This window comes from Oncorhynchus nerka, linkage group LG9b (assembly GCF_034236695.1).
Source record: "Oncorhynchus nerka isolate Pitt River linkage group LG9b, Oner_Uvic_2.0, whole genome shotgun sequence".
In the NCBI taxonomy this organism is placed as follows: Eukaryota; Metazoa; Chordata; class Actinopteri; order Salmoniformes; family Salmonidae; genus Oncorhynchus; species Oncorhynchus nerka.
The window spans coordinates 3,562,192-3,587,026 of NC_088424.1; the positions used below are offsets into that span (position 1 = coordinate 3,562,192).

The following is a 24,835-nucleotide window of genomic DNA, read 5'->3' on the forward strand; positions in this document are numbered from 1 at the left end:
CAGTGGAAGAATTCCGTTAGAGTCGTCAGGCAAAACCTTATGCCTAACCCTAACCTTAAATGAACACAAAAAGCACATTTTTCTTTTCTATAATTTGTATGATTTTGCAATTTTTACTTTGTGGCTGTGTTATCTAGGGGAAACCAGACAATAATGGTTGAATATAGCCAAAGATAATGGATATGCTGACAAGGTACGGTAGCCACCAGGCTACCTGCCGCCCATATAATATATAACCCCTCGTTGATGATCCCTTATTGTAATCTTTTTTGGAATATTTGAAAGAGAGGCTACGCTATCACCCTAATTTCATGAATATGCATAGCCATCTTGAGACAACTCTGATAGTGTTTTTTCTCAAAGTTGCCGGGATGTCACGTGTTCTACTTATATCAGTACACTCATAAAAACTTAAGCATTATGGAACTTCTATGGATAAAATAAACGTCACAGAGCAAATAAGACTTTCATGCTGGCCAAATTCGAAACTCATTGACCTCCATACAGAAACTCCTTGCTTGGTGGGCGAAAAAACGGCACCTGCTGGAGGGAGACAGATTTTCCGTCAAATTGGGCTACTCCTGTCCTCTTCCTCTGATATAGCCCTCTGAGTTGTAAGGGTTTTGATTAGATTGGGTTACACTTTTCGTCATATTTTCGTAGCATGTTATTATAATTAACGAAGCAGGTTAGAATAATTAGGTTAGGTTAGGAAGAGGATTAGACTGAGCTAAAATGCCCCCCCAAAATAACTTGGGACAACAATTTGACAAACGCTGTACCCGTTCTAGCCCTGACAGAGTTGTAGGGAAAATATGTGTATGGGCGGGGCAAGTCAATCCGGGAAATCGCTGACCCCCAATGTAACCCTAAAGGATTTCAAACATGGCGGAGGTAGGAAGGAAACTCCAATAAATATTCGGGATAATAAAAATGTTTTAATTTATTTTTATTTATAGAGTTGATTCTGGCGGGTGCACTTCCCAAATGAGAAGCAAAAAATATGTCCTAAAAATACGGAGAAGAGATATACATGTTTAAATGTTAAACTTGTCGCGTTTACATAAGTTGTATTTTTCAAACTTCAGTTTAGCGATGCTGGCTAGCTTCGTAGCTATGCTAAGCTATCTAGCTATAGTTGGCAGACTGCTAGCGTTAACGTTACCCACTCGAAAATATAGAATTTAATATTTAGAGTGCTATTGTATTTTTTTGAACTGGTGGTATTCTGCATATCGAAGACGAAGCTAGGTGGCTAACTATTTGAATAACTAACTTAGCTCGCTAAAGTTAGCTGAGGCAGAGGGTAGCAAATAGCTAACGATAGCTAGCTAATAATTCATACCTAGGTGTCTACATTGTGAGAACAACCCACTTGTTTATCAAAAACGACTTTAGCCATCTCCTGAAATTGATGATATGACTTGTTTCAATTATGGCCTGATCAGAGTTCTCTCCGTGCTAGAACCAGCTAACGTTAGCTACAGTAATGTCTATTCTACCTTGGCGTTGGCCAACAAGGAGCCAGGCATAAGTTTCAGGCGCGCTTTTAGTTTGACTTCCACTTCCATCCACTACCCAGACTGATGATCAGTTTGCTGTATTGTAGGTAGTTCATATTCATGTTTTTGTTCAGGCCTAGGTTGCCTGGAGACGATCTTGACCTCATCCAGAAAACAGCATAATTCACTGACAGTATCTCTGAACCGTATAGCAAAGTTACAGCTACATGGTTTGGCATCAACCGTAATGTGTATCTGTATCTGGTTGTGATTAATTTTGTTTTGTGTTTTAGCCCTCCGTTGGGAGTACGAGCCCAGGTAAATATTGTTGTATTTACAACTGAGAGAAAGGTGTATGCTCATTGATATGTTCATTTTAATCCCTCATTAAATCATTAACATGCGTGCTTCTACACCTGCATTGCTTGCTGTTTGGGGTTTTAGGCTGGGTTTCTTTACAGCACTTTGAGATATCAGCTGATGTAAGAAGGGCTTTATAAATACATTTGATTTGAAGTAAAATTGTGCTGAACACACCACGCTAACCACATTTCGATCCACCGTTTTTATGCGAGTAAAGTCATACCATATAAATAATCATGACAGCAGTGATGGATCAGTGGGTCCCAAACTGTGGGGCGCACGAGGGGCTGCCAACAATAGGGGTGTGAACAGCTTCCATTTTTTTTATTGGTCACATACACATATTTAGCAGATGTTATCGTGGGTGTAGCGAAATGCTTGTGTTCCTAGCTCCCAACAGTGCAGTAGTATCTAACAATTCACAACAATACACACATCTAAAAGCAAAAAAAAAATGAAATTAAGAAATATATAAATGGGCCTCCCGGGTGGCGCAGTGGTTAAGGGCGCTGTACTGCAGCGCCAGCTGTGCCATCAGAGTCCCTGGGTTCGCGCCCAGGCTCTGTCGTAACCGGCCGCGACCGGGAGGTCCGTGGGGCGACGCACAATTGGCCTAGCGTCGCCCGGGTTAGGGAGGGCTTGGTCGGTAGGGGTGTCCTTGTCCCATCGCGCACCAGCGACTCCTGTGGCGGGCCGGGCGCAGTGCGCTAGCCAAGGTGGCCAGGTGCACAGTGTTTCCTCCGGCGCATTGGTGCGGCTGGCTTCCGGGTTGGATGCGCACTGTGTTAAGAAGCAGTGCGGCTGGTTGGGTTGTGTATCGGAGGACGCATGACTTTCAACCTTCGTCTCTCCCGAGCCCGTACGGGAGTTGTAGCGATGAGACAAGATAGTAGCTACTACAACAATTGGATACCACGGAATTGGGGAGAAAAAGGGGTAAAATTCAACAACAACAAAAAATATATAAATATTTGGGTGAGCAATGTCGGCGTGTCATTGACTAGAATACAGTATATACATATGAAATGAGTAAAGCAGTATGTAAACATTATTAAAGTGACTAGTGTTCCGTTTTTAAAGTGGCCAGTGATTCCATGTCTATGTACATAGGGCAGCAGCCTCTAAGGTGCAGGGTTGAGTAACCAGGTGGAAGGCCATCAGACTGCTATTTAACAGTCTGATGGACTTGCGATAGAAGCTGTTTTTCAGTTTCTCAGTCCCAGCTTTGATGCACCTGTCATGGCCTTCTGGATGAGAGTGGGGTGAACAGGCTGTGGCTCAGGTGGTTGATGTTCTTGATCATCTTTTTGGCCTTGCTGTGATGTCCGGCGCTGTAGGCGTCCTGGAGGGCAGGCAGTGTGCCCCCGGTAATGCGTTGGGCAGACCACACCACCCTCTGGAAGGTCCTCCGGTTTGTGTCATGAACAGTGCTTGTGCCCATAGAAATAGATCTGGCGTACGGAGGTGGTGAGAGATGTTCCCCAATGCTGGAAGAGGGGCCTGATTGATGCAGTTTAGGAACCCCTGATAGAAACAGGAAGTTTCTGTACAATTTTAATAAATACTGACAGATAATTTGTTCATTCGACATGGTAGGATCTTTTTGTGTCAGTAAAATGTATTTTACGAGAATAGGTGGTGGAACCTTGGAGTCAAACGATGATATGGTGTGTGGTCCTCCCACTACGAATCGGGAAAGAAACCATACAGTTTATTAGGCTACAGATGAAATAAGTTATGAACTTCTCAGGCTGGTGAAAGTGCAAGGTGATGAGCTTGATGCTCCTTTCCAATAAATATCGAGGGTCTTATTCTGTTGACATGATCGATGCTTGACTGCCGTTTGATAATGAAAAATATTCTCGCTCTTAGCCATAACAATCTCATGTAGACTAGCCTACCTGCACTGTATCGGCGAGCTGTTGCCTAGAGTGCACATGCCAAGACCAGAGTAAGCACGTTTGCTATTTACCGCAGCAGTTGGTGGCTAAACTGTCGGTGGAGTTGAAAATGCGATGGAAACGCATTGAACTTTAGATTTTTATTCAGTATATGAAAATATACATTTAGCAGATTTTTATCTGCAGAATGTCCATTTGGTGGAAACGCACCACTGGTGGGAAAATGTGCATATTTTCTTAATGTGACTTTTAAAATATTTGCCTGAAAATCTGTCACCAATTGGATGGAAACCTAGCTTATGTCATAATATTGTTTGTTATAAATCATGTAGCACTTTATCAAGTATCTCCTCAGTTTCCCGGTGTGTTTTTTCTTAGGAGGTTCAGCAGACGACTATGAGTTTGATCCTTCAGCAGATATGCTCGTTCACGACTTTGATGACGAACGCACACTGGAAGAGGAGGAGATGCTCGAGGGAGAGACCAACTTCAGCAATGAGATTGATGACCTTGCACGGGTGCGTCTCAACGTAATTTCTTCTTGTGTTTTGAAAGTTATCCAGGGTCCTATTCATTAGGCACTGATCGGAAGAAGATGGACTGAAACAGGGAGGGACTACCCAAACTTGTCCAATAAGAAACACTTGTTTTTTACGTTGCAGAACGTTTTGCTACAGTGAATGCTCTAATGAATACATCCCTGGGAACAGTAACCTTTTAGTTATAGATATAGACTATTTGACCCCTATTATTGTAACGTTATACCAGTGATTTATGTCAGAAGGCAACACTCACATATTGATCATGTGAAGCTAGCTAGTCTGTATGTGCAACAAAAGTTGTTTTTGTTGTTCCAATTGTGCCATAGGAGGGAGAGATGCCCATTCATGAGTTGTTGAGTATGTACGGATACGGCGGTGGTTCACCTGCAGATGGAGAGGAAGAAGATGAGGAAGACCTAGAGGATGACGAGTTGGAGGATGATGAAGAAGAGGAGGAGGAGGAAGAGGAGCTGGACAATGATGAAAGCAGCAGAAGCACTGGTGAGCTGAAGAGGAGTAAGGTGGGTGCCATAAATCTCCTGAAATAACAGGGAAAGCAATCAACATACTCCTAAAGAAGGAATGCTTGTTTGCACCTTATTGCACTAATTTGAATGTTATAAATCAATACTACATATTCTGTAGCCAACGAAGTTTACATACTTAGTCAGAAATGTATACGACACTGAAAAAAAATATAAACGCAACATGTAAAGTGTTAGTCCCATGTTTCATTGGCTGAAATAAAAGATCCCAGACATTTTCCATATGCACAAAAAATGTTGTGCACAATTTGTTTACTACTTTGTTAGTGAGCATTTTTCTTTTGCCAAGATAATCCATCGACCTGACGGGGGGGCACATCAAGAAGCTGATTAAACAGCATGATCATTACACAGGTTCACCTTGTGCTCAGGACAATAAAAGGCGACATTAAAATATGCAGTTTTGTCACGATACAATGCCACAGATGTCTCATGTTTTGAGGGAGTGTTTAATTAGCATGCTGACTGCAGGAATGTCCACCAGACCTGTTGCCAGAGCATTGAATGTTAATTTCACAACCATAGGCCACCTGCAACATCGTTTTAGAGAATTTGGCAGTACGTCCAACCGGCCTCAACGTTGTGAACATAGTGGTGGTGGTGGGGTTATGGTATGGGAAGACATAAGCTACGGACAACAAACACAATTGCATTTAATCGATGGAGATTTTAATGCGCAGTTACTGGTACGAGATTCTGAGGCCCATTGTCGTGCCATTCATCAGTCGCCACCACCTCATGTTTCAGCATGATAATGCATGGACCCATGTCGTAAGAATCTGTACACAATTCCAAGTAGCTGAAAATGTCCCAGTTCTTCCATGGCCTGTGTACTCGCCAGACATGTCACCCTTTAAGCGTGTTTGGGATGCTCTGGATTGACGTGTACGACAGCGTGTTCCAGTTCCCACCAATAGCCAGCAACTTTGTACAGCTATTGAAGAGTGAGACAACACTCCACAGGCCACAATCAACAGCCTGATCAACTCTATGCGAAGGTCATGTCATGCTGCATGAGGCAAATGGTGGTCACCAAATACTGACTGGTTTTCTGATTCACACTTCTATCTTTTTTTAAGGTATATGTGACCAACAGATGCATATCTGTATTCCCAGTCATAAAATCCATATATTGGGGCCATGTGAATTTATTTCAAATGACTGGTTTCGTTATATGAACTGTAAGTCAGTAAAATCTTTGAAATGCGTTTATATTTCTGTTCAGTATAGTTACAAATCTGCTTATAGTATTTAAAATGCTGATCATACTTAAAACATGCACGCATGACTGCTAAATTGCATATATTATTATATAACAGATGCATCTAGGCAGCTTTGATGCTGATTCCAATGTTTCTATGAATGAATGGCAATTTTGTTGTTTCACAGGGGCGTTTTTGACTGTAATGCACCATTGGTGACTAATCTGTGTGTAACTCCGTGATGTGTGTGTGTGTTCAGACCGAGAGGGTGAAGATCTCTTCGGGACTGGGGAACGAGAACCAGTTGTCCAACGAGGGTCACACGCGCTCCATCAAATCCCACTGCACGGCAGAGCTGATACGTGGATCACAGAAGCTCAAGTACTTTGAAAGTATGCACCTTTACTTCCGTCACGAGCAACGTTTTTTATTCTTGTGTTGGATAGTTTGTGAGATCTTGTTCTATGTGTTTTAACCCAGTGGTTCAAAATGAGAACTAATGTCTCAGTAACCAGGTTTCCGTCCAACCTTTTTATGTGAGTAAAGTACATGCAGGATAATTTTTTTTATCTGCAACAGGCCTTGGTGGGAAAAGGCGCATAGTGTTTATGCGGATTTTAGAATATTTGCGTGAAATTCTGTCGCCAATTCGGATGGAAACCTAGCTAGTAAAAAAAGAGTCAAAATGCCAAATCTTGTTTCAGATAATGATGCAGAAGAAGAATCAGAAGACGAAGATTATGTCCCTTCTGATGATTGGAAAAAGGTAAATACATTGTTTTTTATTATTGTTTAATCATTCGTTAGATATGGTAGTTCTAACCTTAAAGACATTTTATTCATTTGAAGCACACTTTCGATTCGTGAAACTAAACAATGTTTGTTTGACTTGGACAGGAAATCATGGTTGGTTCCATGTATCAGGCTGAAACGCCCTCTGGCCTTTGTAAATATAAAGACAATGAGAAAGGTAAGGCGTTATGTTTGCAATTACAATGCACTAATTAAGTTCAAGTGAAATATCTTCCAATCACAGGGGTAAATGGGAAGTAAAATTTATTTATTTTCTTCTCTCTTTCTCCCCCCTCTCTCTTTTGTTCACTCCTGCCAGTATATGAAAATGATGACCAGCTTTTATGGGACCCTGAGTTCCTTCCCGAGGGCAAGGTTCTGGAGTTTTTGACGGAGGCGTCAAAACGAACAGGAGAAGAGAAGGGAGTGGATGCCATCCCTGAGGGATCCCATATCAAAGACAATGAGCAGGTATGAAGACCACCACAGTCGAGCCGACTGGCACACCAAAGAAAAACGATTCGCAATGGAAAACATTGTTTATTGGAAAAGTTTAAGCCTTCACATTTCACTGTTCCAAAACTTTATGCCACCTACAGTTGAAGTCGGAAGTTTACATACTTAAGTTGGAGTCATTAAAACAAAATTTTCAACCACTCCACACATTTCTTGTTAACAAACTATAGTTTTGGCAAGTCGTTTAGGACATCTAATTATTGTGCATGACACAAGTCATTTTTCCAACAATTGTTTACATACAGATTATTTAACTTATAATTCACTGTATCACAATTCCAGTGGGTCAGAAGTTTACATAAACTAAGTTGACTGTGCCTTTTAAACAGCTTGGAAAATTCCAGAAAGCAATGCCATGGCTTTAGATGCTTTAGATGCTTTGACATCATTTGAGTCAATTGGAGGTGTACCTGTGGATGTATTTCAAGGCCTAACTTCAAACTCAGTGCCTCTTTGTGTGACATCATGATCAAAAGAAATCAGCCAAGACCTCAGAAAAGAAAATTGTAGACCTCAACAAGTCTGGTTCATCCTTGGGAGCAATTTCCAAACGCCTGAAGGTACCACGTGTACTATTGTTTGTACAGATGAACAAGTATAAACACGATGGGACCACACAGCCGTCATTCCGCTCAGGAAGGAGACGTGCTCTGTGTCCTAGAGAAGAACGTTCTTTGGTGCGAAAAGTGCCAATCAATCCCGGAACAACAACAAAGTACCATGTGAAGATGCTGGAGGAAATAAGTACAAAAGTTTCTATATCCACAGTAAAACGAGTTCTGTATCGACATAACCTGAAAGGCCTCTCAGCAAGGAAGAAGCCACTACTCCAAAACCGCCATAAAAAAGCCAGACTACGGTTTGCAACTGCACATGGGGACAAAGCTCGTACTTTTTGGAGAAATGTCCTCTGGTCTGATGAAACACAAATAGAACTGTTCGGCCATAATGACCATTATGTTTGGAGGAAAAGGGGGAGGCTTGCAAGCCGAAGAACACCATCCCAACCATCAAGCATGGGCGTGGCAGCATCATGTTGTGGGGGTGCTTTGCTGCAGGAGGGACTGGTGCACTTCACAAAATAGATGGCATCATGATGAGGAAGGAAAATGATGTGGATATGTTGAAGCAACATCTCAAGACATCAGTTAAAGTTCAAGCTTGGGCGCAAATAGGTCTTCCAAATGGACAATGACCCCAAGCATACTTCCAAAGTTGTGGCAAAATGACTTAAGGACAACAAAGTCAAGGTATTGGAGTGGCCATCACAAAGCCCTGACCTCAATGCTATAGAAAATGTGTTGGCAGAATGGAAAAAGCTTGTGCGAGCAAGGAGGCCTACAAATCTGACTCAGTTACACCAGCTCTGTCAGGAGGAATGGGCCAAAATCCATCCAACTTATTGTGGGAAGCTTGTGGAAGGCTAGCTAAAACGTTTATCCCAAGTTAAACAATTTAAATGCCATGCTACCAAATACTAATCTGACCCACTGGGAATATGATGAAATAAATAAAAGCTGAAATCTCTTCTATTGTTCTGACATTTCACATTCTTAAAATAAAGTGGTGATCCTAACTGATCTAAAACAGGGCATTTTTACTAGGATTAAATGTATGGAATTGTGAAAAACTGAGTTTTTAAATGTGTTTGGCTAAGGTGTATGTAAACTTCCGACTTCAACTGTACTAAACAAGCAACATTACCATAAAGACTTCAGTATGCACTGTTGTCTGTAACCGTCTTCTTTACAATGTTGTCTTTCCACAGGCGCTTTATGAGTTGGTCAGGTGTGAATTTGACACAGAGGAAGCTTTAAGAAGACTGAAGTTTAATGTGAAGGCAGCTAGAGGTAAGACCAGCAGTGAAATTAGTTGAACTTTGTCTTGATTTCAGTCAAATATCTGACATATTTTCTCGTCATTATCTCACCAGGCATGTATGGCTTATTGAATTATTTTGATGATAAAGGCTTTCCTTGGGTTTACTTGTGTCTTGTTCATAGCATCCTAGCCTGGGACCTGTAACATTTTCATGGTTTTTATGATATTTTATTTGAACGCAACAGTTGTCATGATGTTAACTCTTTCCCTCTGTCACAGAAGAGCTGTCTGTGTGGACAGAAGAAGAGTGTCGATATTTTGAGCAAGGACTAAAAGCTTATGGGAAAGACTTTAATTCCATACAAGCCAACAAGGTAAACTATGTTTATCTTAGAGATTTGCTACAGTTTTGATTGAAAAGTATATTGACATTAAGAATAATACTAATCTTCATGTTGATTTGAGAGTTGCATATGTGTTTTTTTTAAGCAATCAGGGTTGGGGTCAATTCCATTTGAACCTCATTCAACTTTCGTGAGGAATCGAAAATCAGTTTATGAATTGAAAAGCTACTCCTACTTTTTCATACGTTTTTTTTCTTTTTCAATTCACAAATTGCATTTCGACTCATCCATCATAGACTTGACTGGGGAGTTGAAATGGAATTGAGTCCAACTCTGAAAGGCGATGGTAATAATGGCTATCTCGTTGTCTGCTGATATTACATTTTTCAGGTGAGAACTAGGTCAGTAGGAGAATGTGTGGCCTTTTATTACATGTGGAAGAAGTCTGAGCGTTATGATTTCTTTGCACAGCAAACCAGGCTGGGGAAAAGGAAATACAACCTTCACCCTGGTGTCACGTAAGTATTTTCACCAGACTAAGTACTTTTCAAATGCTTTCCCAAATGTTTTAAATATATTTGATTAGTCAACAAATTTGTTATGTTAAACAATTCAATATATTATAGATTTTTACTTACCTGATTTGAGATGTATTTTAAACATATAAGGAAGAGAGTATATGGGTCTTTCTATAAATAATGGGGCCAATGTGTGACATTAGGATCAACATTTTAAAACGGGTTGAAACAAAATGAAAAAATATTTGTATGCAGTTCCACATGAATTTAGAGCAATATATGCGAATTAGCCCATAACTCCACCTTTCCAACATAGGCCTAGGACTATACGTCCTTTAAGCAGGGTTCATACAGACATTGGCAAGTCAAACTCAAGGACTTTCAGGGACTTCAATCACTTAATGGTAATTTAAGGTCCTCAATGTTATACAATTGTACATACCGGTATAGGGCCTAATAGAGACCCCCCCCCTTCAAAAAGGCCATTACCACTTTAAGAATAATGGATTTTTTTTTAGGCATTGCCAATGCATTGATATTCAAATGATTATTACATTCTAAAATATGTGAGAATAATATGGACTTGCCTGACTAAATAGATTGGATGCATGCGTGGCGATCTTCCTGTGGCCGACGCAGGCACACATAATAAACCATGAATAGCGGCAGCATTAATCTCACTTTCGCTGTTTTTATAATGAGAAAGCGACCAAAACCTAGCAACTTTTTGTAATAGAAGGATCTATATGGAAGGCGAAGTTGAAGCCAGCGTTAGATGTTGTCGTCCTAATTATAACCTTACATGCTTTTAACGCAACGGAGTAGTGCGAAACCTTTCAAGGAAAGTGGCGGGAAACAAATGAAAGCGTCCACAAAGACGGATCAAAAATGAAATCACAGATAATTATAAGGGAGCATGAGAACTTATAATTTATGACTTTTCAAGCACGAAATTGAGGAAATGTCTGATTTTCAAGGTAGGCCTATTCCAGTACTTGCATTTCTGAATTCAAGTAGACTACTTCAAGCGACTTGTATTGTTTCAAATTGCAGGTGTAACATGGAATCCAACATTTATTTGTCGTGTTATTTAATTACCGGATCATATTGTGAAGTAGGCCACTACTAGGCTGTCATTTGTCATTATATCCAGAATAATTTATAGGAATAGCGTTGGGTGTTGCACAATAGTCTACATTTACATTACATTTAAGTCATTTAGCAGACGCTCTTATCCAGAGCGACTTACAAATTGGTGCGTTCACCTTAAGACATCCAGTGGAACAGCCACTTTACAATAGTGCATCTAAATCTTTTAAGGGGGGGTGAGAAGGATTACTTTATCCTATCCTAGGTATTCCTGAAAGAGGTGGGGTTTCAGGTGTCTCCGGAAGGTGGTGATTGACTCCGCTGTCCTGGCGTCGTGAGGGAGTTTGTTCCACCATTGGGGGGCCAGAGCAGCGAACAGTTTTGACTGGGCTGAGCGGGAACTGTACTTCCTCAGTGGTAGGGAGGCGAGCAGGCCAGAGGTGGATGAACGCAGTGCCCTTGTTTGGGTGTAGGGCCTGATCAGAGCCTGGAGGTACTGAGGTGCCGTTCCCCTCACAGCTCCGTAGGCAAGCACCATGGTCTTGTAGCGGATGCGAGCTTCAACTGGAAGCCAGTGGAGAGAGCGGAGGAGCGGGGTGACGTGAGAGAAATCTATCCTGTCTATCCTACACAATTGCACCCAGGTGTCCAATCCGAGGCACAAAAACAAAAAGGGAAAACATGACCTCATTACCTTCATACTTTCTCTGTTAAATACAACGAGACCCGGTTGTGAATCAAGCAGACTACAACAGATGAACATCAATTTGCTAGGGATATTAGATCCAACGTGTATCCAGGCGCCACGGTCTTCACCGACGTAACAAATGAGACAAATATTCTTGACATTCCTTGCGAACACCTTTTTTTCCCAGCACTTGGGCTGTGTTGTTGTATTTTGCGTGCGCTATCACAACAACTGTTCGTCACTTGACTGTCATTCAGAAATGTTCACCCCGTAACATGAGACACGAAACATTACGTAGTTACACTGGATTTCTGAGATCGCTATACAAAAAGCTGTCTGACAACTAGGTCCAGTGTAAAAGCTGTCTGACAACCCCAAGTGTAATTAATAACTTCACCATGCTCGAAGGGATATTCATTGTCTGCTTTTTTTCCCATCTTTACCCATCTACCAATAGTTGCCCTTCTTAGCGAGGCATTGGAAAACCTCCCTGGTTTTTGTGGTGGAATCCGTTTGAAATTCACTGCTCTACAGAGGGACCTTACAATTAATTATCTGTATGTCTGGGGTAGTCATTCAAAAATCATGTTGATGCTCATTTTTACCCTTGCGCTTATTTAGGCTTGCCACAACAAAGGGGTTGAGTACTTATTGACTCAAGACATTTCAGCTTATTTTTTATTTGTAAAAAATGTCAAAAAACATAATTCCACTTCGACATGGGGTATTGTGTTTAGGCCAGTGATGACAAAATCACAACAAAATGTGGAATAAGTTAAGGGGTGCGAAATCCTCACTGGTACCCTAGTTTAGAGAAAGACCCATATTCAATTAAATGTAACTTGTCATGAATGGATGTTCCATGTCTCTAATACATATTCAAAATGTGTGATAACCTTTGTTTTGTGAACCATACCTACTGTTGACACTGTTCTAGGGGTATTAATCAAATATCCTTTTAACACTATAATGCTGAGCTGATATGTGCTATGCTGGTAGGCTGTAGTTGATGCTGATTGTGTGGTTGGTTGTCTACCCCATGTGTCTCAGGGACTACATGGACCGGCTGCTAGACGAGACGGAGAGTGTCACTTCCAGTCGGGCGGCCTCGCCCCCTCCCACCACCTCAAACAGTAGCACCAGCCACTCTGAGAGGGAGGACGGCAGCAGCAGCCACAACGGTAAGGGAGAAATATACTCGGGGAACATGAAATGCTGTTAAACCGACTGAGAACATATGTGAATTCTTGTGAAGACCCTACATAATTCATGACGTCAGCAGCTCACTCTTACCCTTCCTCCAATAGGTGTAGTGAGTCAAAACTCTGGTTCTGGAGAAGGTTCTCAATCGTCCACGGTGGCGAATGAAGTCAAAGCAGAACCCGCCCAGTCCAACAGGCCCACTGACAACCACCCCTGTCTGGACACTTTCCCTGCTCCCACTGCCTCGGACAATGACTCCAACGACTGCGAGGCGGCGGCCGTTGTGCCCAGCCACAACAGGAACGGCTCCCTGGAGCCCCACCGTGCCGACGGTCACTACGATGAAGACGCGCTCCTCTATGACAGGCTGGCCAAGAGGTGCCGGACGGAGGCGGAGTCACTGGAACAGGGGGAGCCGGAACCCTCCAGAACATCGACGACACTCCAGCAGGAGGACTGGTGATAGATGACGACCCCTTCTCAGAGGTCAAAGGGCACAGAACCAAACCTTTAAAAACCATGGTCGTATTAATTAGTGCACACGGAAGCAAAACATTTAGCAACGAAAAACAAAACCTAGCGTTTCTTATTGGACAAGTTCAGGTAGTCAATCCCTGTTCCCTTCCATCTGTTTTCGTCCGTTTAGTGGCTAATGAATACGACCCGTACTAACCAACCAAACCCAGCTGGGCCACACCAGCAAACAGAGGGAGGGCAGCGGCCTGATTGTAAAGGGGCACAACATACAGCCCTGCCTCGTCCCCCATCCAGCAAAACCTCCAACGCTCCACACATCCAAAGTACCACAGTTCCTGAACTCCTACCTTCTATTACTTCCACCACGTAATACTTCATACTGATTCTTCTACTCATTCTCCTTATTCCCTTTTTTGGAGAGACCGATCTCAAATTTGTACGCTCAATGCTTTTTTCCTATTTGTATTAGAATAAAAATCAGCTGTGATATTTTTTTACGTGAAAATATATTTATATTTAAAAAATAAATAAATGTATTATGATTGATGGGTATTTGCTGTCCTAGCCATTTGAAACCAGGAAATCGAAGGGGTTCTATGTAGAGGGTTCTAGGTCTTCGACAGGGCAATAGATAAGCAGGCAGATTGGCGCTGTTGCAGGCACACTGTTGCACTTTCATCCTTTATTTTATTTTTGTTGATATTGAGTGGTTAACGCAACACTGCTGAACGACATCATTGCTTATTTGAAACTTTATCCCCCATATGCCGTAACCATGGATATTTTTTAATTGCAAGAAATGAACCAATGGGAGTGTCTGTCCCGAGGTTTGTTTGTGTAACGCGTCTGACATCAGTGATGTCCTGTGGAACGCATCATTTTTATTTTCTCAGGCTTTCATGTTGTTTTTTGATTTTTAGACAGTAAGTACACGTGTAAAGTTTGTATAGATTTGATGTTGTACAATTATACTTTTTGATAACTGTCTAATCTGTCTGTTTTATGGTCTCTCCTTGTTGCTCCGAGCAGAGCTGTTCTAAAGTAGTCATTCTTATTTCCCAGGCCCATTTTTTTTCAGCAAGAAGATGTTTGACAATGACTCCATGTTAATGAGAGATGTGCAGTGATGCTTTTTGAAACCGGAGACTGGTACCAGTAATGTTTCTTCTCACCTGCCATTACCTGCAAAGTTTCACGATGGCCTCTGTAAGCAAGCTCTTGTTATGAATTGTAATTGAAGAACTTGACTGTAATCTTCAAATGTGAAGGACCTCCATTTAGTTCCAGTGGAGGCTTCTTAATAACAAGACATTGTTTTGAGAACTTTATTTTGTTACAGTAAGTAGCCTTTGGTCTACATTCACAAATGGTAAAACAAAATAGTTGATTAAAGTATGTTTTCCTGACAACATGAATTAAAGTGAAGTGTATACCAAGATTGGCTGTGACAACGGTGGCTATATTTAATAAATGTATTCAGACTGGTGACCTGTTATTTCATGATTTTACTGTGGCCTAACTGCAAAATAGGCACTTTAATGATAAATTGATTTGAATTATGTGGGGGAGTTTTCATACATTTTTCATCTGTGTGACAGGAAATTACACCTAGCAATATTTCAAATATGCATGTAACCAACATGAGGTTTAAAATGTTGGACCTTACAATGTTGAACATAGTAATAAAAAAAAGGAAAAGCGCTTTGCTTAGAAATTAGGTTCACAAAAACATTTTTGAATAAACAGGTCGAGAATCAGAGGCACATTGCAATTTCCCAGAAGAGAGAGATAGCATTCATGCTAAACACTGTAGATGTTGGCTCAAGAGGAAAAAACATTTACAGTACTATGTGTCTTATTGAATTCCAGCCATAGTTACTGCATTTACTTGATTAGGCACAAATCTTCAATAACACTGATTCAGTCTTGCTGATGATGATTAAGAATATGTTGAAATAGTGGCCAAAGGTAAATAAATGTTTGACATACACATACATCTTACAAAGTTCAGCTCCAACCTTCCAGTGGCACCCCCATTTTAAGGTTTTTCTGTTGAAATGACAAAGAAACGTTTCAGAAATGTCCATAAAGTGAAATTATGAATATTACTATGGCCATATAAATAGAATAATAAATAGCATTAACTATGGACCAAATCTAGGATTTCAAGCACAGGCCTTTTTGCTATGCCAAGTATCAGCCAATGGGAAAGTTGAACAGCTGTTTTTAAATCGAACATACTTTACATAACAGTACCATTTGGAGAAGAACATAAAACATCTGTCAAAAATGAACAACAATACCAAGTCCATTTGTTTTCACACACACGATTTCTAATCTAATTTTCCTGGCTAATCTTTTCACTTTGCTTACTTGATTGTTCATCTGTGAATGTGATGTGGGAGTACACCAGACTGCCAGCAATGCTAGGGAGACAAAGAGAAGGATGCTCAAATTAAACTCTCACGGCATCTCTTCAGTCAATGACATAAGGAAAAAAAAAATCACACTTCAGTATATGGGGCGGAGACCTGTCAGTAGCAAGAGTCGGAAGTAGAAAAGAGAAGGTCCGTACTTTCAGAATTAAGCCGAACGAAGAACGTTCATTTACCTGATGTTTAATCCAATGAAGTTGACCCAGGTGAAAATATAGTCTCCGCCAAAGACCATACCAAGATAAGTGACTAAAATATTCTGTGGAAAGAAGTAAAACAGCAGTCAATACTTTAGTCACGACAGTGTAGAACTACGTAAATGCTGTAAGTGTAGTGTTGTAGTGATAAAGAAACAACAGTGATGGCTTACTTTAATACAGCCCACTATGGTAGTGGTCAATGCAGAGTTATGCTGAGTGCAAAGCACAATGGAGTACATTAAAACAAAGCTGCCAAAACAGAGAACAAAAGACGCTATGAATTAACAATCCGTATATAATAATGATCTTTGTTAAACATGTTTAACTTATTTCATTCTGAAGCAGTGTTGACACTAATTGCGGTTGAAAATGTTGAGGCTTCTAAAATTTTAAAAAAAAACTCTTCTATGAATACTGAATTGTCCAACAATTATTCTTATAACAAGAATACAATGCACAATATTAAAACTATTGTACAATGAATCACTCGTCCCAGACCATTATCGCAGTGAAATCTTATACCAGGTATACAGTGCATTCGGAAAGTACTCAGACCCGTTTACTTTTTCCACATGCTGTTACGTTACAGCCTTATTCTCAAGCGACACACAATGCCCCACAAAGAGAAAAACAGTTTTTTGGAAATGTATTAAAAAACAGAAATACATTATTTACATAAATATTCAGACCCTTTGCTATGAGACTCGAAATTGAGCTCAGGTGCATCCTGTTTCCATTGATCATCCTTGATATGTTTCTACAACTTGATTGGAGTCCATGTGTGGTACAGTCAATTGATTGGACATGATTTGGAAAGGCACACACAACTGTCTATATAAAGGTCCCCCAGTTGACAGTCCATGTCAGAGCAAAAACCAAGCTATGAGGTCAAAGGAATTGTCTGTAGAGCTCCGTGACAGGATTGTGTCAAGGCACAGATCTGGGGGAAGGGTACCAAAACATTTCTGCAGCATTGAAGGTCCCCCAAGAACATAGTGGCCTCCATCATTCTTACATGAAAGAAGTTTGGAACCACCAAGACTCTTCCTTTCGCTGGCCGCCCGGCTAAACTGAGCAATCAGGGGAGAAGGGCCTTGGTCAGGGAGGTAACCAAGAACCCGATGGTCACTCTGACAGAGCTCTAGAGTTCCTCTGTGGAGATGGGAGAACCTTCCAGAAGGACAACCATCTCTGTAGCACTCCACCAATCAGGCCTTGATGGTAGAGTGCCCAGACGGAAACTATTCCTCAGTAAAAAGGTACGACAGCCCGCTTGGAGTTTGCCAAAAGGCACCTATAGGACTCTTAGACCATGAGAAACATGATTCTCTGGTCTGATGAAGCCAAGATCGAACTCTTTGGCCTGAAAGCCAAGCGTCACATCTGGAAACCTGGCATCATCCCTATGGTGAAGCATGGGGGTGGCAGCATTATGCTGTGGGGATGTTTTTCAGCAGCAGGGACTGGGGGACTAGTAAGGATTGAAGGAAAGATGAACGGAGCAAAGTACAGTGAGATCCTTGATGAAAACCTGCTCCAGAGCACTCAGGACCTCTAACTACAGCAAAGGTTCACCTTCCAACAGGACAACGACCCTAAACACACAGCCAAGACAACGCAGGAGTGGCTTCGGGACAAGTCTCGGAATGTCCTTGAGTGATCCAGCCAGAGCCCAGACTTGAACCCAATCGAAGATCTCTGGAGAGATCTGAAAACAGCTGTGCAGCGACGCTCCCCATCCAACCAGACAGAGCTTGAGAGGATCTACAGAGGAGAATGGGAGAAACCCCCCAAATACAGGTGTGCCAAGATTTTAGCGTCATACCCAAGAAGACTCGAGGCCGTAATTCCTGCCAAAGGGGCCTCAAGAAAGTAAAGGGTCTGAATGCTGTGATGTGATATTTTTGAACTTTTTTAAAACATTTGCAAAAAATGTCTAAAAAAACTGTTTTTGCTTTGTTATTATGGGGTATTGTATGTACATTGAAGGAAAAAACTATTTCAGCCATTTTTAAACAAGGCTGTAATGTAACAAAATGTGGGAAAAGTCAAGGGTTCTGAATACTTTCCAAATGTTATGAAAATATCAATACCCTCACCCCATAACACAGGAAAGCACAAACTGGAACAAAAACAGCATGTCCGACCACCCTTCAAACTCCAATGCCTTGGATAGAAACAGGAGAAACACCACAAAACGTGGGGTCAGTTAAAAGGGTAACAACAATAGCCAGTAGATGTTTTTCACAGCACATTAGTTACACACAAACATGGTATGCAACGCACACGAACAACAGCCTCTTACCATTTGTAGATCCCCGGCGAAATGTGCATATGCCACTGTAGGGATGATCATAAATAAAGCGTTGTAATAGAGCAGCCCATATTTGCCAAGCTCCTATGAACCACATACACACAAGTGGAAGAAAAAAAACATTAACACAACACACAATGGCAATACTTCAATGGAGAGACCCAAAGGGGCTTGAGGGTATCACGGAATGAGTTGTCCAAGTCTGTTGTTATATCAATATGTGTGTGGACACACCGGACCACATTGTTTATAGATCTACTGTACAGAAGTCATGAAGTGTCTCACACAACATAAAACATGAGTACCTGTACTGTAAATATACAGTGGGGTGGCCTCTCCCCATCTTGTATTATGCTCTAATACAAATACAGAGGGACAAGTCAAGTATTCACAAGAAGAACAAAAAAAAACTGTTGGCCACTTACCTTGGAGTCAAGTTTCTGCTTCACATAGGCCCCATTGGCTGCAGTCAGAACATTGTTGAGCATTATGAAAACATAGCCTTGAAGATCAAAGGCCAAATCCGTGCTGTAACAGATTTGAACCAAATGAGAGATGTTTTTTGTTGTTGTTCATTCCTTTCGTGTATTTCCACACTAAATGGGGACAATTCCCTTTTCAACAGTTTAACTACATTACTAGAGGCTTTGCAATGGTAAACTGAACCTGCCGGGTTGAGACGCGCTTAAAGCAATCTGGCCTCGGCACCCTAAGAGCAAGCAAGCAAGTCAAATTCTTACCTCGCAGCTACAAAGGCTCCAAAGATCATGGCAAACACGGTTGCCTTGATAGGCCCAGAGAATGTCTTTCTGTGGGGAATGAAACATGTTATTCAACCAATGAAAAAAATCAAATGCAATCTTATTTTGAAATGTCTAATATTGGTTTCTAATATTTGAAGAGAACTTACTTCAGTAGGATTCCCTCGGCCAACATGGTTAACAAAATAGAGAATCTTCTTAAAACTGTAAACATGGGTAAACTGGAAGAGGATAAAGGATACATGCAGTCATACCACTGTGTTCTTTATGAGTGATTCCTCATGAAACCAGGACAACATTAAAAATACCACGATTAAGATTGTCACTAAATTAAATCCATAGAATGGTCCATCGGAGGAAGTACTGTTGATATATTTGACAATTGTATCTAACGGCATAATTCAGAAATAATTGATCTATGTTGGTATATTTATGACATTTTGGTCTTACCCAGGCCTCTTTTAAGTGTGTAGGTGCTACAAAACAAACATTGACACCTGCTCTGTAATATGGCATATCAAAGTTCCAGAGCTACTTTCAGAGTTATGATCCAATTTGTTAGCATTACCCACGGAGTGAATGTGAAAATGGAATCAAAATGTTCACCCTCTGCTGGTGATTAGCAGGATGTGCAATGATACAAGTAAAAGGAGAGCTGTGATTGCCTACTATGCCAATGTCTGTGTATAAAATGGGCCATAACAATAAAACTCGCTGAGATCCCACTCTGGAACTTTGATATTCCCACAGAGTATATTCTGTTCAGCAATATATTGAAAAATATGCCAAATCCAAAATGTTTTTTTTTTTTTTTAATATTCATGTTTATTTTTTCATATTCATAAATTAATGTACAAAAAAAAAAATGCTATTGAAATTTAAAAAACTACTCATACCACAGAGCAATTGGTAAAGCTTCATATGAACCAATTTCTGCTTTGTAGCATCTACAAATGAAACATTATGGAGTCTTAAAGGAGGCCTGGGTAAGGCCAAAATGTTATTAATGAAATTCGGCATACAGTATTTATTACTTCTCAATTATGCTTTTAGATACAAATGTCAACAATCTTTCCTACAAAGTACAATTTCAGTTTTTTATACCTCTTTTCTCCCCAATTTTGTGGTATCCAATTGGTAGTTACAGTCTTGTCCCATCGCTGCAACTCCCGTATGGACTCGGGAGAGGCGAAGGTCGAGAGCCGTACGTCCTCCAAAAAAACAACCAAACCAAGCCGCACTGCTTCTTGACAAAATGCCCACTTAACCCGGAAGCCAGCCACACCAATGTGTTGGAGGAAACACCGTACACCTGGTGACCATGTCAGCGTGCACTGCGCGTGGCCCGCCACAGGAGTCGCTAGTGCCCGATGGGACAAGGACATCTCTGCCGGCCAAACCCTCCCATAACCCGGACGACGCTGGGCCAATTGTGCGCTGCCCCATGGGTCTCCCGGTCGCAGTCGGCTGCGACAGAGCCTGGACCCAAACCCAGAATCTCTAGTGGCATAACTACCACTGCGATGCAGTGCCTTAGACCACTGCGCCACTAGGGAGGCATACAAAGGACTATTCTATGGGTTACATTTAGCAAAAATCCCCTAAATCATGGCCTTCTTTGTCCTGATTTAGTGAGGAATCACTCTTTATTTCTATGATATGAAGCATAAATGGTGAATATTCCATATCAGGGTCAATGAAGAAGAAAGACGTCATACTTGAGTCGCTTGGTTCCTAGAAGTCCTGATACCTGATTCCCAACATACAGAAGCGGTAGGGGAAACATCTGCAAAGACAGAATAAAAGTCTACTGTAGACACAGTAGTTCATCATGTTGAAACAGGCACACGGTTTCCATTGTCTGATGCAAGACTCAGTGTACAATCTACTCCCGAGAGAAGCCTTTGTTTATCTACTTCTGAGAGGGTCTATGGTGAGGAAAACAAAATACAGCTTGGGGCTATGTCCCGCCCACTTGACATTTTCACCAATGACTGTTTTGGACATTAGGTTGTATGTAAGTCAAAGCAACGGAAGGGCCATTTAAACTGTAAAATTGAGCTCCCTTCAGCTTGAATGATGGGTTATATGGGGCATCTGGAAATGTAAACAACAAAATGTATATGTACAATAGATTGTAATAGTACGCTGCTGATATAGAAAGGAATCGTCGTATCACCTTGTTTGGGATGCTCCTGTCCAAACCTGGAAACGTGATGACACCTATTGCCTTTGCAGCTCCTAGTACTAGTACTGTAGCCAGCATCTGGGAAAAAAATGTTACGTAATAAACCTTTTATAATCAACTCAATTGATGTAACTCATGAAGCGCATACTTACTTGACCGATCCCAACACATGTTGATGAGGGGAATCTGCAAACAAAAATTATTAAAATGTGACTTCAGCAAATGCATACAGTATGACAAAGTAGGCTCCTATCATAACTATTATGCCCAGTATCAGAGGAAATTCCCATAGACTAATAGTACCATGTAGGAATAAAGGCAGTTCTTTGGCAATAAAACATTACAGCCATTTTATTCAGGGTAAAATAATAATCACAATGACAAGTTTGACATTCAAAGCAGTCAGTGTTTCTCTACATAAATATGTGGTCAGCAAAAATCTTTCGATAATTAATACTGTGAAAGTAAAGTACCAGTCAAAAGTTTGGACACCTACTCATTCAAGGGTTTTTATTTATTTGTACGGTTTTCTACATTGTAGAATAATAGTGAAGACATCAAAACTATGAAATAACACATCGAATCATGTAGTAACCTAAAAAAAGTGTTAAAATATATTTATATTTGAGATTCTTCAAAGTAGCCACCCTTTGCCTTGATGACAGCTTTGCACACTCTTGGCATTCTCTCAACCAGCTTCACCTGGAATGTTTTTCCAACCATCTTGGAGTTCCCAAATATGATGAGCACTTGTTGGCTGCTTTTCCTTCACTCTGCGGTCCAACTCATTCCAAACCATCGCAATTGGGTTGAGGTCGGGTGATTCTGGAGGCCACGCCATCTGCTGCAGCACTCCATCACACTTCTTCTTGGACAAATAGCCCTTACACAGCCTGGAGGTGTGCTGGGTTATTGTCCTGTTGAAAAACAAATGATAGTCCCACTAAGTGAAAACCAGATGGGATGGCGTATCGCTGCAGAATTCTGTGGTAGTCATGCTGGTTAAGTGTGCCGTGAATTCTAAATAAATCACAGACAGTATCACCAGAAAAGCACTATCACAACTCCTCCTCCATGTTTTATGGTGGGAACCACACATGTGGCGATCCGTTCACCTACTCTGTCTCACAAAGACATGGAGGTTGGAACCAAAAATCTAACCAATGAACCAGACTCATCAGCCCAAAGGACAGATTTCCACCGGTCTAATGTCCATTGCTCGTGTTTCTTGGCCCAAGCAAGTCCTCTTATTCGTGTCCTTTAGTAGTGGTTTCTTTGCAGCAATTCTACCATGAAGGCCTGATTCACCGTCTCCTCTGAACAGTTGATGTTGAGATGTGTCTGTTACTTGAACTCTGAAGCATTTATTTGGGCTGCAATTTCTGAGGCTGGTAACTCTACTGAACTTATCTTGTGCAGCAAAGGTAACTCTGGGGCTTCCTTTCCTGTGGTGGTCCTCATGAGAGTCAGTTTCATCATAGAGCTTTATGTTTTTTGCGACTGCACTTGAAGAAACTTTCAAAGTCCTTGAAATGTTCCAGATTGACTGACCTTCATGTCTTAAAGTGATGGACTGTTGTTTCTCTTTGCTTATTGGAGCTGTTCTTGGCATAATATGGCCTTGGTCTTTCACCAAATAGGGCTATCTTCTGTATACCACCCATACCTCGTCACAACACAACTGATTGGCTCAAATGCATTAAGAAGGAAAGAAATTCCACAAATTAAACTTTTAACAAGGCACCCCTGTTAATTGAAATGTATTCCAGGTGACCACCTCATGAAGCTGGTTGAGAGAATGCCAAGAGTGTGCAAAGCTGTCATCAAGGTGGCTACTATGAAGAATCTCAAATATAAAATAAATGTTGATTCGTTTAACACTTTTTTGGTTACAACATGATTCCATATGTGTTATTTCATAGTTTTGTTGTCTTCGCTATTATCTACAATGTAGAAGAGAAAAAAAGAAGAAAACCTGGAATGAGGTGTGTCCAAACTTTTGACTGCATGTGTAAAACAGCTTTATGCCACACAACATTCAACTACATTGATGTTGGTACCCCCGAGACCGAGTAAGCAAACAACCCCACTCTGTTTTTTAGCACTGTCATTAGTGTCCAAAGTCCAACCAACTGCCCATGCATAGACTACTGTAGGCGTACCTGTAACTGGTGAGGACGCTTTTGTTCACAACAACGATTAAAAACGAGCTCAGACCGTAAAATCCGGCAGCGAAAAGCTTCAGGAACACGGCTGACCTCCCGCTCGTCATCCCTTTACTGTCATTCTTGGATACTGAGCTTTTATCCGAGGTTTTCCCTTCAATTTGCACATGTTGACGTTTCCGAACCTCCGCCATAATTCACTAAATACTACGTCATGACGATGTCAGAGGGGTTGTCTTCCAATGCGTAGGTGATACACATTGGGCTCGTTTGAGTGGTAAGGCGAGAGCAACCGACAGTAGACGAAAGTCGAGTGAAGTCGACTCTGCGACAGCTAAAAGTCGGACATTGCAGTTGCTTTCAAACAACAAAGGCTAAGATCAGCATGACAGTGTTAACATAGCTGCTATTGTTTATAAAAGTTTGTCTGAATAAATGTCAAAATACACTCAAACGGGAAACAATGTGTGTACAGTTATTTGGTTAGAGGTCTCAAATATCACTTTTAATTTGTATTCCCTGTAGCTTTATATTTGAGCAAAATTGGTTCCTGTTTCAGTCACGTATTTAGACATTCACATTGATCAAACAAAAACACCCTAATAATTGGTTGACAAATAGGGCCTCCCACAATGCAGGCGATGGCTGCAGCGACTTCATCAAAAACTGCATGAGCTTTGATCACATTTTTGTAAAGTTCATGCAGTTGACATGTAGTCGCAAGTCAGACCATTTTTATAACCATGATGCAACAGTTTGAAAGGCGTTGACCAACAATGGTCAATGACTTGACAAAAGTAATCCACTGAAGCGTGTCCATTGCTACAATGTAGCCACCTTGTAGGATGCAAAAGTGTCATGACAGAATGTACCCAAATGGTTCTCAACTCCAAAATGTACATCACATCAATGGAGTTGAGCGGAGATAACTGAGGGAGGACATTGAGTAGCTGTTAGTCGATACTTGTAAATGTAAATTCTAAACCGTTACGTGTACCTGCTTGTCCTCTGTAGCTGCATGCCTTTCTGTTTGCTGAAATCCACCATTTTTATAAAACTTTCCTTTAAATACAACAACTGACTGTTTTCTTGAATCAACTGACAGTGACTCAATGTAGTCACAGAGGTCCACTCCACCCGCCCAGTCTTCGCAACCCAACTCTACCTAGATGTGCAAATTGTGGAGTTTAAACCTAGATAGCCAGAATGTAGATTAATACAGTAGGCTCGTTTGAGTGGTAAGGCGAAAGCAACCGACTGGAGACGAAA

General features: G+C 41.2%; 2 protein-coding genes across 4 annotated transcripts; one reads left to right on the plus strand and one right to left on the minus strand.

Moving 5' to 3' along the window:
- The first annotated feature begins 824 nt into the window (after nucleotides 1–824).
- Nucleotides 825–14,988, plus strand: mier1b (mesoderm induction early response 1b, transcriptional regulator). 3 transcript variants are annotated; one of them, XM_029642118.2, is made up of 13 exons: nucleotides 825–894; nucleotides 1,796–1,820; nucleotides 4,145–4,284; nucleotides 4,635–4,829; nucleotides 6,315–6,447; nucleotides 6,760–6,821; nucleotides 6,953–7,025; nucleotides 7,167–7,318; nucleotides 9,132–9,213; nucleotides 9,467–9,558; nucleotides 9,919–10,046; nucleotides 12,874–13,004; nucleotides 13,131–14,988. In XM_029642118.2, the coding sequence occupies exons 1-13, from the start codon at nucleotides 886–888 to the stop codon at nucleotides 13,487–13,489; spliced, it is 1,581 nt and encodes a 526-aa protein (XP_029497978.1). In that variant the 5' UTR covers nucleotides 825–885; the 3' UTR covers nucleotides 13,490–14,988. The 3 variants fall into 3 exon arrangements, with proteins under 3 accessions (XP_029497978.1, XP_029497977.1, XP_029497979.1); XM_029642117.2 differs by having other exon boundaries at nucleotides 826–894; nucleotides 9,464–9,558; XM_029642119.2 differs by having other exon boundaries at nucleotides 826–894; nucleotides 9,464–9,558; nucleotides 10,000–10,046.
- On the minus strand, nucleotides 14,815–23,791 carry LOC115114121 (nucleotide sugar transporter SLC35D2-like). Its single transcript, XM_029642121.2, has 13 exons — nucleotides 23,564–23,791; nucleotides 21,554–21,587; nucleotides 21,393–21,479; nucleotides 20,932–20,999; nucleotides 19,363–19,434; nucleotides 19,193–19,261; nucleotides 18,878–18,980; nucleotides 18,444–18,536; nucleotides 18,238–18,305; nucleotides 16,309–16,387; nucleotides 16,115–16,197; nucleotides 15,877–15,929; nucleotides 14,815–15,552 (listed from the first exon to the last, which is right to left on the minus strand). The coding sequence occupies exons 1-13, from the start codon at nucleotides 23,758–23,760 to the stop codon at nucleotides 15,542–15,544; spliced, it is 1,017 nt and encodes a 338-aa protein (XP_029497981.1). The 5' UTR covers nucleotides 23,761–23,791; the 3' UTR covers nucleotides 14,815–15,541.
- Nucleotides 23,792–24,835: the final 1,044 nt, after the last annotated feature.